At 32.6% G+C, this 15,598-nt stretch overlaps 1 protein-coding gene across 1 annotated transcript in view; it reads left to right on the top strand.

Moving 5' to 3' along the window:
- The window catches only part of LOC119637723, a 99,741-nt gene extending 84,377 nt beyond the window's left edge, over positions 1-15,364 (top strand). The window contains exons 3-4 of the mRNA XM_038033938.1: positions 13,615-13,887; positions 14,609-15,364. Coding sequence (XP_037889866.1) covers positions 13,615-13,887; positions 14,609-15,235 — 900 coding nt within the window. The 3' untranslated portion in view covers positions 15,236-15,364. The remainder of the gene's footprint in view (positions 1-13,614; positions 13,888-14,608) is intronic.
- The last annotated feature ends 234 nt before the right edge of the window (positions 15,365-15,598 follow it).

The raw sequence follows: 15,598 nt of genomic DNA, 5'->3' as shown, positions 1-15,598 counted from the left end.
AAGAAGTTAATCTTTAAGCATTTTTGTTGTTGCTGTTTCATACTGAATTGAAAGCCCTAAGGAAACAGTGTAATCAAGCTAATACATATACACAGCTATTGAACAGCACCTACAATTAACGTTTGATTTAACAACGCATAAAAGTACGTACGTATTCATATATATACATTTTTTTTTTTTTTGTTTTTTTTTTTTTATTCTGAGATAAAAAATATTTTTCTTTGAGCGTACTAATCTAACGAAGATACAAACAAACACACGTAGTTACATATATCTTAAATGCGTGTGCGCGGAAGAGACAACTAGTTTACATTTTCTCTTTTCATTTAATCTTTTATCATTTTCCTGCAAACTTATTGTTGTTTAAAGTTGTTTAAATAAGCTTATGCCCTTAACGCTTGTTACTATGGTTGCTGCTGCTTTCTTGCATTTATTTATTTATTTATATTTATTTATATATATATATATATATATATATATATATATATATATATATATTTACCTCGTAAATCGTCTTTATTACGTTTATATTTATCTGGTCGGTTTGTTTGTTTGTTTATTTACTGCAATAATATATATGTTTGCGGCTGTATCAACACACACACATCATCACATATCAGCACCACATATTTTCGTGTGGTTGGCTTTAATTGAATATCGTCTCAGTCTTTTTAATTCCTTTTTTATGTTTCTTCACGTTCTTCTTGTAATTGAAGGCTTTATATACACTAGTATCATCGCTTTGTGAAGATCAGCAGACCATTTCAATAGAAAGCTTTTGTTTCATTTTCCACTTAAATTTAAATAACTTCCTTACACTGCCTGCCTATGTTTCACAATGCTTTTATTAAGCGAAGACAACATTTGCAAATACTATTAAAAATATGGGCTAAGACCATACCTACATTATTCACATTAAAAACGGATGTAGTCAAGTTCTATAATTATGTAGCTATCGTAAATAAAAACGTATTTAAGGATTCAAGCTGTCAGGGGTAAATTACAATTATAAGATATACACATATATATACACTAGATCGCATATTTAAGATTAAATAATTATAATGACTACCGTAGGTCTGTCCATCTGTTATCTGTTTTAAATTGTACGGTCTTAAGAATTCAAAATTGTCAAATAAGTCAAATTATTTAGTTAAGTTTTAACCCATATCCATTAAAAAATAAGTTAAATCTGCATGTAAATATGACCTCAAGCCCAACGGAAACGCTTGTGATAAAAAGTAGCGCTTCAGATATACCGTACAAAATTTCACACTTAAAAAGTGCTCTTTCAAAAAAACTTTCCTCTAACTGTATAGTACAACTAACAAAAGTTAAGCACAACCATAATCCACGTAAGTGACCGAGTAGGCAAAGAGTTTCTCAGTTGTCGTGGGTTCCAAATCTCAAGTGCGGTAGCATTTTCAATAAAAGCCGGGATAGTTTTGGATGCTAGTGTCTTAAGACTAAGAAGTCTTAGAACTTATTCTCTGGCTAAATTAATAATCATAATTGTAATAATAATAGATCGAATCATACGTAACTCATACATTGTGTGTTGCTTAAAAATTTGATAAAAAGTGATTTATGTATTTCTGATCAGTGGCATCTGTTCGTGAAAATGATACAATAATGAGAAGTATCAATGCACACAACGGTTAAATTTGATGATGTTGACCCTTCTCTATATAAAACAAAAGTTTTATATTTAATATTATTGCGTTATTCAATGTATACAGACGCTAATCATGAAACGCTCAAAATTGCATTTTCGACATTAATTACTTTTGTCGTTTGATTTGAAGAAATCTGTTGCCGAAGCCCATCAAACATTTTTAGGAGCTTATGGTGATGCTGCTCCAGCATATCGCAATTGTCAGTTTTAGTTTCAAAGGTTTAGAAGTGGCGATTTTGATGTTAATGACAAAGAATGACCTGAAGGATCAAAAAAAGCCCAAAGATAATGAATTGCAAAATTTATTGGACGAAGACCCAGTTCAAACTCTCAAAGGACTTTCTAACAGGTTAGCAGTTGATGAATCAACTGTTCCTAAAGGTTTATTTGCGATGCGAAAAATCTAAAAGGAGGTGAAATGGATTGATTAAAAATGCCATTTTGAACCATCTCAACACCGCGCTTTCACTGCTTGTCAGGCAAAGAAAGAACAGTTTTCTGTGGCGTATTGTAATTGGATATATTACGACAAAAGTCATAGGTTAGTCCAGGAGAGCCATCCATATCGGCATCGAAGCGCAATAGCCCATGGCCATAAAGTATTGGTGCGCATAGTGTGGGGGATCAACAAGGTGTAGTTTATTACGATCCGCTAAAATCGAATGAAACTGTTACTGCAGATGCCTACTGATGTTAGTTGAACAAATTGAACGATGTATTGTTGCAGAAAAGATCAGCAATAGGGCCTAACTGAGGCAACGTCGTGCTCTTCCATGGCAATGCTCTGCCACAGGTCGCAAGAGTTCTCAAGTATATATTGTTGCAGTTCGAATGGGAAATTCTGCCACTACCGGCTTATTCATCGGACATAACGTATCTTAATTACCACTTGTTCAGACCGATGCGGCATGGTTTGGCTGGCACACGGTTTTGAAATGCTGAAGAAGTACGAAAATGGGTCGATGGTTGCATCGTTGTCAAACCAATATCGTTCTTTCGACACCGTATTGCCATCTTGCTAGGAAGGTGGGAGAAAGTTGTACAATATTATGGAAAATAGTTTGATTAATATATATTGTATCAATTTTTATCAAAGAATGCCTTTTTCAAGTGAACAAATTATTAAAATTTATGCAAGCACCTAATACTAGCCGATTGTTGGCATTGTCATCGGTCCTTATACTTATAAGAGGAGACAAAACGATCGCCCTTATTTGAAATCATCTCCCATTGAGAAATCAATAATCATATGTTTCTATTAAAAGATGGTAAAACCGGTCCTGTTACTTTTTTGTGCTTTTTTTTGGTATTCTGACTGGTAAGCATATATGTAGGCATGTGGGGACTACAAAAAGCATGATATTTTTGTGCTCTGTTGTATAGTGCAACGATATAAAGCGAATATTTTTAAAATTTGAAAGATAATATATATGAAAAAAGAAGAAAAAACAATGGCCATTTTTGAATTGGAAGTTGTTTGATGGTACTTTCCAATATAAAGCACAAAATGTTATTATCGACCTTATATCGACGATCTTTTTTAATATTAAAAACCTCGGGACAAAATTTTGCAAACCATCTTTGGCAGGTCTGAACACTTACAACTTCATGCTCACAGGTTGCCATATAAGTTTCAGCAAGCAACCGGTGCGTTGCTGCCTCTCTGCACTTTATTCACTGTGCAACGTCGCAACTAACTCATTAGCGATATTGAAAGTGTGTGGGCATATAATAGTTCTAAGATTGACGGTAAGCCCGTTAATATATATCTATATTGTAAGAAAGTTGGCGTACCTGAAAATAATGAATAAACTTGAGCAATTAAAATCGATTTTCTCCTAAAGAAAAAATTGCGATCGGTATTTTTTTCACAGACTATTTCCGTCTGTGTCAGTTTGTGTGACAAACAACGCGTTTAACAAACAACTGAATTATCGACTCCAAAATGGTAATCCTCGTATATCTCTCAAGCGGTATGCTAAATATTGCCCGCTTCCTTTGTCTTGACAAGTAAAATACGAAAGAGCTTTCCCGTCAACCTACTAAATTTTCAAGTAGGAAAAAAAATTTGAAAAATTTTTACCATCTTCCGTCAACCAAATTGGAATGGTTGCAAAATTCGAGATGGAGTGCTAAAACAACCTATTCATATAATATCTAAGAGATAGATAAAAGTCGGCAAGATAGCAAATATCGAACTCAATCGATAATAAAAATATAATTAATAAATGTATATTTTATATTTTTGTATGTATATATATATATATATATTTTTTTTTTTTTAATGTGATCAATCACTTAGGGGATATCAATTATCGGCATAACGCGATTAGAAAGAGGCGAGAACAGAGAAGGAAAAGGAGAGAAAGGACAAAATAGAGAGGTAGTGGCCACAGGATAATGGATGTGTGTTCCATTGATAAGCCTTTTCAAGCAAAGCGAACTCTATAGCATTAAGATTTGAACCAGCGAACACTGACCTGATAATCGCGATTCCTACCTACTCGATTACTACGGAATTAAGCAAAGGAAATAGATATGTAAGATGATTGATGGCAGCTTTAATGCACTGACTAAAGTTAGTCTGCATTCAAATTTCTTATCGCATCCAGAGTTGGATTTAAGTCGTACACTTTTCTCATTTCTCGCATGCATACATGAAATTCCTTGGAAAATATTAACAAATTCGCGCTACATTTATTAAACAATTACAAAATAGTAATAGCTATTCGACTTCGCTATAATTAATGTTTGAGTACTGTTCATGTGTGTGTGTATGTATGCATGTGTGTATTCATATTTATATCAAAGTATAGAATATTAGATAATTTCCAACAAAGTTTCCTCGGCGTTGATACGTCGGGGACATGAATAAATTAATAGTTCGTTAGGAAAATATAACGACTTATTCGCTAATTTGCAAATGATAGAAGCAGCGAATAGCCGGATTTTTATAAATCAATCAACGCTGTAATCACAATTCAATGATTTCTTGAAAAAGTTGTTAGTTATGGGAATTGTTTTCCCTTTGTTGCAGTATTCATCCACAGTTATTTCATATATACTAATAATAATAATAATAATAATAGCAACTATCAGCATGGTATTATGCGTATAATCTTAATTATTATTCAGATTATATTTTTTTGCGCCATTGCATATTAATTATACATCAAGTATCACAGTAACAGGTAAATCAGAAATTATAATAACTATAAGAACAACACAATAATTTTTCAAAAATAGAATTAAAAATTTTTTTAAGCGACCAATCAATCAACGATTAAAAACAAAATAAAAAAAACAAATTTGTAATACGCTGAAAATGAAAGTTAAAGAAAAGTATAGCAATTAAATGATAATAATTAAGGGAAAAATAACAATATTACGCCAATTTTATATAGTCATATAACAAATATTTATATATATGTGGATATGAATTTCAAGTTAATCAAGTATTGACAAATATATACATTTTTCTCTGCAATCATATTCACATCTCCATCACTATTATATAACTATTCCTTTTAAAAAACGAATCAAAGCAAATTTCGTCTATGGAAGTTTAAAATTTTCGTGACGCTTAACACAATTTGTGTTTGTCCATTTCTGCAACTGCTTTCATTCGCCCATTGTGGTTACATTCATACGACGAGTGTAGATACACTTTTATGTGTTCCCATAGACTACTTAATTGCTGCAGCGTATGCAAGATGTCATTTTAAATTTAACGTCCGCTTTTACCCAATTTAATTAATAATGATTAGTTTATTACAAAAGTAACCTAAGCGGAAGTCATTGCAAAGTAAAAAAAAAACAATAACGAAAAGAAAATGACATAGCAATGTAGATCAGAAAACAATATGTATATTTATAAAATCTCAGCTTCATATTTTCTTAAATACCCTACAATACTTCGTCTTCCTTTATTTTCGTTACTAAAATACCAAAAAGAAAAAAAAAAAACAAAATTATATATGTCAAAGGTTTGACACTTCACCTCCCCATATCTTTTCCTTTCGCCACCTCTCTCTGACAATCACCGCAGTACATGTAAAGGGCATGATTGCTTATAAACAAAAAAAAAAAAAAAGCTCAGAAACACATTTTCCATGGTAATCCTTATTTGGGAGCCCAGTCCTAAAACATCAACTGATGTGATGCAAGTGTCCTACAGTTTGTGGCTTATTTCCGTCATAAAATACAAAAAGCATGGATTAATTTTCATTATGAAATATTAAGAATTAGTTGTTTTCGCCAGGTAAAAGTTTATCTGCTTGCATAAATTTTAATAATTTGTTCACTTGAAAAAGGCATTCTTTGATAAAAATTGATACAATATATATTAATCAAACTATTTTCCATAATATTGTACAACTTTCTCCCACCTTCCTAGCAAGATGGCAATACGGTGTCGAAAGAACGATATTGGTTTGACAACGATGCAACCATCGACCCATTTTCGTACTTCTTCAGCATTTCAAAACCGTGTGCCAGCCAAACCATGCCGCATCGGTCTGAACAAGTGGTAATTAAGATACGTTATGTCCGATGAATAAGCCGGTAGTGGCAGAATTTCCCATTCGAACTGCAACAATATATACTTGAGAACTCTTGCGACCTGTGGCAGAGCATTGCCATGGAAGAGCACGACGTTGCCTCAGTTAGGCCCTATTGCTGATCTTTTCTGCAACAATACATCGTTCAATTTGTTCAACTAACATCAGTAGGCATCTGCAGTAACAGTTTCATTCGATTTTAGCGGATCGTAATAAACTACACCTTGTTGATCCCCCACACTATGCGCACCAATACTTTATGGCCATGGGCTATTGCGCTTCGATGCCGATATGGATGGCTCTCCTGGACTAACCTATGACTTTTGTCGTAATATATCCAATTACAATACGCCACAGAAAACTGTTCTTTCTTTGCCTGACAAGCAGTGAAAGCGCGGTGTTGAGATGGTTCAAAATGGCATTTTTAATCAATCCATTTCACCTCCTTTTAGATTTTTCGCATCGCAAATAAACGTTTAGGAACAGTTGATTCATCAACTGCTAACCTGTTAGAAAGTCCTTTGAGAGTTTGAACTGGGTCTTCGTCCAATAAATTTTGCAATTCATTATCTTTGGGCTTTTTTTGATCCTTCAGGTCATTCTTTGTCATTAACATCAAAATCGCCACTTCTAAACCTTTGAAACTAAAATTGACAATTGCGATATGCTGGAGCAGCATCACCATAAGCTCCTAAAAATGTTTGATGGGCTTCGGCAACAGATTTCTTCAAATCAAACGACAAAAGTAATTAATGTCGAAAATGCAATTTTGAGCGTTTCATGATTAGCGTCTGTATACATTGAATAACGCAATAATATTAAATATAAAACTTTTGTTTTATATAGAGAAGGGTCAACATCATCAAATTTAACCGTTGTGTGCATTGATACTTCTCATTATTGTATCATTTTCACGAACAGATGCCACTGATCAGAAATACATAAATCACTTTTTATCAAATTTTTAAGCAACACACAATGTATGAGTTACGTATGATTCGATCTATTATTATTACAATTATGATTATTAATTTAGCCAGAGAATAAGTTCTAAGACTTCTTAGTCTAAGACTTCTGCTTAAGTTTTGTTTCGTCCAATTAGTTTTGCAAGTCATTCTCTTCAATCATTCTGGGTGCTCCAGGTCATTCTTTGTCTCTGACATCAAAATCAGTTCTTTTAAATCGTTTAAACTAAAATCCACAATCGACATATGATGGAGCAGCATCACCATAAGCTTCTAAAAGCGCTTAATGAGCTTCGGCAGTAGACATCAAACAACAAAACTAATGTATGTATACACTGTATAATTCAATAATACTAAATGAAAAAGCGAACTTTTCTATTGATACTTCACATTAGTCTATCATTTTATCATTTCTCAAAACAGATGTCGCTAGTCAAAGTACATGCGAGCACTTCTTCTTATATGGAATGTAGTATAAAAGACAGACTTGATCTGATCCAAATTTGTCATAATCAATATTCATGAAAAATTATTCTTAAGGATCTTTTACTTTCATTATAATATATACTGAAAATTGTACGTTGCTTGCATGGAAAGGCATATTTTCCATACTAGCCCTGACATGGAGATTGAGAATCTCAATGAATGGTTTATTTGGGTGTTCTTCAAGTAAATCACACAAATGACATTGCTTTAACTATTCATCTCCGACTTTTTGAGATTATTTAAACACACTTAAGCCTACATTTTCTACACAAAAAGACCAGTTAACTTTATTCGTATTAAAATTACAGTAATCTCCCATACAACGCGGTGCCCTTACAATGCGTTTTCATATTACGCGATTTCAATGCCCCGCATAGCACGGGCATTCCCTCACGTAACGCGGGGATCTCCCACATACATATTTCTGTACTGTGAAATTTATAATGATTTGTACAGTTCATAATTAGCTTTGCATACCTTTGCACATGTGTCAATTGTGTTATTACAAAATTTAATTATTTTATTAAATTTGTGTATTAAATGTGATGAATCATTTATACGTAACGCTTTATACGGGGTTATTATAGGGGTATACCCTCAAACGTATTGTGCATTCCTCAAACGTATTGTGCATATTAAAATACGATACTGCTAGGAATACTCAATAAAAGTGATAATAATGATCGTTACTTGAATTGACTTGCATGTGTTTTATTCGCGAATGCGTAAAGCTTTTCATACGTAAAAACTTGCTCGCCTTCACGTTAACTTGTTAGACTTAGAAAAAATTCGACTGCAAACATTGTGTGAGAAGTCATTGTCCAATTTCTTTATTGAATGAAATCATGCGAACAATTAATATTGTTACGGTTTTGCTGTCTTTATGCGTTATTTCCATGAAATTTGATACGTGAAAAACATCAGACGATTTCTGAACCCCTGAACCCTGTTTACACTCCTATGTCACGGACCAGAATTAATTACTCGACACCATCCTTTCATTATTGATGTAAGGTCTTTTCAAATAAGACGTGACATGTGAAGTGATCGAAACGGTGGTCCGATCTGAACTATTTGCAATAGCGTTCGTGGTTGAGGCAGAATACGTCAGTGTAGCAAATTTTATCGAAATATGTAAAAAATTGTGGCCTGTAGTGTGGGAACACAAGAAAGTAAGGCGGCCAGACGGACAGACAAACTTAAATCAATTCAGAAAGTGATTTCGAATCGATCGGTAAAATAGAAAAAGATAAGTCGGTCTCTAGTCATTCTGGGTGTTTTATATATCCGCTCAATCTTATTATATCTTTATACCACATGCACTGCAGTTGGAATATAAAACCAATACGGAATATTTCATTTAGTTTCAAAAATTAGATGTGATTGCAAAACTCCTCTTTAATTGTTGTTGTGCAACATTTCCAAAAGTATGAACGACGTGTATTAAACTCTTATTTGGGAAATAGCTCAGATGGCCCTATAATTAATGCGCCATCTTTCAATTAATAAAATGTAGTTTAATAGAGAACACTGAAATATTACAAAAAATAAACAAAAAAAAACTTAAATTAACAAACAACTTAGCATTCTTGAGTATCATTACCGTTAATAGCACTATTAAAAGTGAACAAACAAAACGCAAATTCAAAAGTTTTTCTTCTGGCTTTAAAAAGAAAAAAACTGTTAAACACAAAACAAAAAAATCATTAAAATTAAAATAGCAGCATATGAGATATAGAAGAGAAACCGTAAACGTAAAACCCAAGCTGACGAAATAAATAAATATAGAGAAGAAAAAAAAAATGAAAAGAAAATAACGAAAACAAGAAAAACTACTGTGAAAAATAAAATGTGTGTGTGTGTGTGTGTGTGGGGGGCGGGGGGGGGGCTCGCTTCAAAAGCCAGAGCGCACAGGTGCCAAGCTTGGCAGACGTACAAGTTTAAACATCTGTTGTTGTTGCTGCTATTATTACTGTTGTAGTTTATAACACCGTTACCTTTGAGCGTCACTTGTAGTAATTTATGGAAATTTTTGAAAATTCCATTCACTCACAGCGTAGTAAAAAAGAAACAATTGCACGCCGTTATTAAAACTGGTGCTGTCGCTGTTGCCGCTTTTACTACTGCTCTTGCTGCCTTTGTTACCTTTGCTTCAGCCGCTGTTGCTTATGGTATTTGTCAGTTATGTTTTTGTAAATTTTCTATAGCCTCTGCGTACAATTGTTTGTATTGTTTTATTATATTTGCTTTGTTATATTAAGCAAAATTATTTGTCTGTTTGTTTAGTTGCTATTAAATTCGTTTTGGACATTTAATTCATGGCTGTTGGTTACCAGCGAAAAATTGCTAATTAATTGACCTTTTTTTTTATTATTTTATTTAATAACATTCGATTTTTAATTCAAATTCTTAGTTCATTATTTCATTGTCAATAGTTCTACCCATTTTTTTTCTTTTCTTTTTTCTATCTCTCTATCTCTCTCTCTCTCTCTCTCTCCATCTCGCTCTGGCTCTGCTTTATAGACTATAAAAATTCGAAAACCGAATACAGTTTGTTAGTTCGAAACCTTAAAATTACAAAAAAAAAAAACAAAAAACAAAAAAAAGGAACTCTATTAGGTTGCTAATTGTCTAATTAAATATGCACTTTAGAAATGTCATTTTTATTTACAAAATTCATAATTTAATATTAATATTTTATTCACTTTCAAATTTCTAGACTTTCTTAAACTTTGTTGACTGGCAAACCAATTTGGGTTGGGCTTCGGTTAATATGCGCTTACGAAAGCTAATGGACTTACTTGCACTATTTTTCTATTATTTGAATTTCTGTGACGCTTTTTTATAGTATTACTGCACAAATTTAAAATTTCCTTTATGAGAGCTCTTAACTATTCGTTGTCATCTATTATTTCTTCTTCACATGCATTTTTACATGTATTTTGATTTAATGAATTTATGCCTTATGGGATCTCATTGTCAAGACTGTTGCAACGCCCAAAGGCAAGCTTCAGAAACTGCACAGAGCATCAGCATCAAGTCGATTTAAGCATGTGTATCTGCCTATCTATCCGTCTGCGTAATGTTTGTTTTAAACATTCTCTTGGACGGAAAAATAACCTTATTGTCTTCAAAATTTGGAAGTGGTCTAAACCTTTGAAATAACCCTACAATGCTCACACGTCTACACCGCAGGATTAGATAGATATGTAATTTTAAATTTTTACAACACATTTTAACTGTCAAGCAACAAACTGTCATTGTAAGTACAACCTGTGAAGCGTTTAGAAACATTCACTGTATTTTTCGCAATACAGATTAAAAATGAATGAACAAGATCATGACTTAAAAACAAGAACGAATTATTTTGAGCAATGAGATTTATATTCATCTTACTGAACATATAAGTAAATAAAATTGTTGAGCGCAAGACACTTCGAAGGCTTAAAAGAATTTAGCCGGACAACCTTTTTAACCACGATGAGTGTCAATTTCATGTGGGTTTTGAAAGATTCCGTAACACCCCGATGAATCGAACAATTGCACGGCAAATCCGTTGTGAAAAACATTTAATGAAAACTACCACGCAAACCTGTTTTTCTTTTTTATTTGAAACAAAATAATTTCTAAAATTTTGGTATTAGACATAAACTAAAGGGAAAGTATTTAATAGATAGGAAAAACCAAACTGAAACTTTTAACGTAGAAGCCCAACTCTGGTAGAGTTTATTAGAGGTTCGTAGCAGTTATAGTGAGCATTCAATTGTGAACAGCATAACACTTACCACCTGGGCGCAGATTCACTAAGTTACGCATACCACCTGCCTATGGCTTTGTCCTCTCCTCACTTCTTTTTCACCGCCACCATGTTACGCATACAGGGGACATGTTCTGAATTTTGATCATATTAAAAACCCCCGAAAAAAAAGAAACCATAAATCGTTTAAAAATGTGATCAACTACGCATGAAAAGGTGAAGCATAATTCTTTGCAATGAAAAAACGAACACTACAAGGAAAGAAGAAAAATTTTAGAATAATCTTTGATAGACATTATCAGCGTGGCTTGCAATTGCCTCTATAATAATTTTAACTATTAAGGTATTCAGAAAGTTGTTTTATCTTTGTTTTCCAACAGAAGACTTATTTATATTTTTTCATAGCTAAGATCACACATATGCTCTCGACTGTCCATGATCACGTGAAAGCGAATCAATTTTTATTTTGGCCCAAAAAAAAAAAACAAACGAAAGGAGTATGTATACTTTCGGCGACAATATGCGTTTATCATTAAATTATTGCAGACGTAAACAAAATATTTTAATTATTAGTATAGGAATTTTTATGTTATTTATGAATGAAATGCAGCAAATTAATTGCGATTTTTGTTGTGATACAAAACAACCTTGCGTTTGATGCAATCAATCAGAAGTTTGTAGATATTTTCCAAAAATGCGGCATATATCTAAAAAAAGATCAAATGCATCTTTAAAAATGGGTAGCTTACATAACAACAGATGAGAAGTAATTTGCTCTCCACTTAGATAAAACACTTCCTTATAGTAAACTCGAAAATAGAAAATAAGTAACGCATTGAACTTGATCATCTATCAGATTCAAATATCACTTAACTGTCAAAAGTAATGTCAAGTCTTTTCTTTCACACATGATTTATTGTCTATGGTTATCAATGTGGCTTCGGAAACGCACACTCTAAAGTTTTGTATAAAATGATGTGGAATTTTTGTGTAGATAATTGGTAACAATATGTATTTAAGAGTTACGTTAAGTGAATTTTTACTCAAAGTTGTTTAATTTGCGAAAAATAGATCTTTTTCTATTGATTTTGAACCCGATTTAATTTCTTATTAGAACTATAAGCTCGCAAGCAGAATAAAATAATGAGTAAAATAGAACCCTTTGCTCTTCTTGAATTATTTTAAGCCATAAAAGTTAAGCCAACTCCAACATGAGAAACTAGGTTACTAAAACTGAGTTGAATTCGATGTTTAGTTAGTTTGTTTGAGAGTATAAATCTATCCAATGTGTGTGTGTCTATTCTAAATATAAATGTTCCTGTTTGGTTCGAGTACAATGCCTTGGATGTATACACATTTAAATGAATCTAACGTTGCTCTCATCAATTTTGTGCATTTATAAATATTTTGCCACATGCTAAGTGTACACTAATGTTAGTTGTATTTGTCTAACAAAGTAAATGTTTATCTACTTACTTATGTATGTTAGAACACGTCCTCATTTCCGGCTCATCAGCGTCGTGATGAATACATATTTATTTTATCTATTAATGCTTGCATTGTTGTAAATATTTTATCTATAACGCTTTCATTTATGTTATTGTGTATCATTTACAGGTCAATAAAAAAAAAAAAAGAGAAGAGAGGAAAACTATAATGGCTTGAGACGAATCCTTTCGCATCCATGGCGTGTAATGAAAAAATAATGAATAATAGTTTTTATAAAAGTCGGTCGAGTTGACACCTTCCCATAATGTCCTCAACTTACATCTAAAAAAATACAGGCTATCGTCTACAATAATACCTTGACACGCATGGAATTACCGTTAGTTTGCCGCGATCATTTCTCCATCAAGATTTGATTCATTTTAGTCACCATTCCACTTCATTTAATAATTTTAATTTTTTAATTACTATGCTATATAAGCTATATTTATAAAAATAGAGAGAGATAATTTTCTTAACGCAATAGTTAAGCGAGTCAACTTGAAATCTTTTCATATTCAAGAATATAAATACTTAATGTTGCAAAAGGTATATGCTATGATGAGTATTGTCCCGTTCACCGGTAGTCGTTGCAAAAAAAAAAAAAAAAAGAAGGAAAAGAAAAAAATTTGCAAAATATCTTAGTCATGTAAATAATTTTCCCTAATTTTTCTTCATAACTTTCAGTGTTGGGAAGAATGCATTAAATCGCCGCCGGCTAAAATGAGCAAATCAATACGTGAGACATGGTCATTACACACGGTTTCAATGTTGCAACAAGACTCCTTAGTGCTTGTAGACGTTGCTTGGGAACCGCTCAGTTTACCAAATCAATGTCTTGTGACATGGGAAGTATCTGGCGGAGGCTTAATGGGAAATCTACTTACAGAATCTTTTAATGTTCAATTGTCATTGTGGCCAGATACCAACTACCGAGTGCAAGTTACTTGCAAAAATAAGGTAAGAGAAGACAAATTGCAACGTAATCTGAATGAATGTAATATTTTACCTAATATGTCCGAAAACTTGTTGCGGTTTTTTACTATGAAATAAAATAAGTTTTTTTATATAAGGAATAAATTTGTTTTTTTGAATGAATTACATTTTTATGCAATCTCTCTTATCAATCGATCAGATTTAATCATAACCTTTAATTGGTTGCTAAGCAATGGTATTCCGCCTACAAGAACGCGGTAAAGCTTTCACTGCAAAAATTTCAGAACGAAATTTCGTGAACGGATTTCGGCAAATGCGTTCTGGTACAGCACACATATCTCTATTTGCTTCTGCATCTCTTTTATGTTTTTTAAAATAAAATAGAAAAACATATCTTATATGCTCACTTCGATCTTCCACGTCCTAGTTATATACGTCCCACAACTAAAACACAACTGATCGCTTTGGAAATTTTTTACAAACTAAACATAAGCCTGCTATACATAACTATATATACCCGTATCCCTAATTATCCGTCTAGCTTTGTGAAAATAGTTGCTTTAACCTGGTGTCGGGGAAAACCGCAAAAAATATGCGGATTACCTGATATTTTCGCTTAATGTTTGATATAAATTGTTGTAAATATATTTAATTTATTTATTGTAATGTATTAAGATATTAGTTAATTATTATTTATTTATTTATTTATTTGTTTTTTTTTTTTTTTTTGGTAATTCCATTTCAGCTCACTGGTTTAATGTCACGTTCACTACCTCTAACAATCGACACATCTGACGCTGTAAAGTCATTGGATACAAATCTATTGCAAATACGTCCTACATTGAGGAAACAAGTAATCAATCCCTACATAACTAATAAACCGATAATAAGATCGACAGCATCTCAGGCACCGATCGAACCGGTGACTAAAAAGCAAATGTCAAATTCATTTGATTCTAACGTTGTGCCATACGAAGATCAATCAGCTGAACATACAAATTTCATATTTAATTGGCATATGCGTAAAAACAGTGACATCAGTTCTATCGAACCGTTGAATAAGCCCGATCTAAATATGTTAACAATTGCCGCCTTATCTGATATGCAAAAACCTTTGGTCTTCGGTATGGTAGCGGGTACAATATTGTTAACATTCATCCTGTTACTCTATGTTTGCATGATGCGGCAACAGCGTTTAACTAGTGATAAAACATCGCTAATGGGTGATGAAGTGCATGCTCAAGTAATGTCAATGCCTCCAGTGTTACCAGCTACAACGGTTGCAGCAGCAACTGGAACGACAGTGCTACGTAACAGTGAGGATATATGCAAAAATCCTGCCTCTTGCTCAAGATATGCACTTAAAGTGTAAAGCGTAAAGTAACTGAGACGAAAAGCGGCAGCCGGCATGTAAACGAGTGAGTAATAATACAAAATAATAACAATGAAAAACAAGCTAAAGGGAAGTGCAAATCTTTGAAGTTAAATAGAAAAAAAAAAAGAAAAAAAAATACAACAAAACTACTAACACCACAATGTATAGCAAAGAAAAAATAAAGTGAGAAATAAAAATCGAAAACTATAAAGTATAATACGATTAAAAATCACTATGAAACCAAATTAATATTAAACGAATTAATATAAAATTTATTTTGAAATTAATTACTTACTATTAAAGACAAACAAAAACAAAGGCAACTACAAAAGTTTAAACTACAAAAAACAAAAAAAAATA

Source organism: Glossina fuscipes, unplaced genomic scaffold (genome assembly GCF_014805625.2).
Source record: "Glossina fuscipes isolate IAEA_lab_2018 unplaced genomic scaffold, Yale_Gfus_2 60, whole genome shotgun sequence".
NCBI lineage: Eukaryota > Metazoa > Arthropoda > Insecta > Diptera > Glossinidae > Glossina > Glossina fuscipes.
This window is presented reverse-complemented; position numbering and strand designations above follow the sequence as displayed.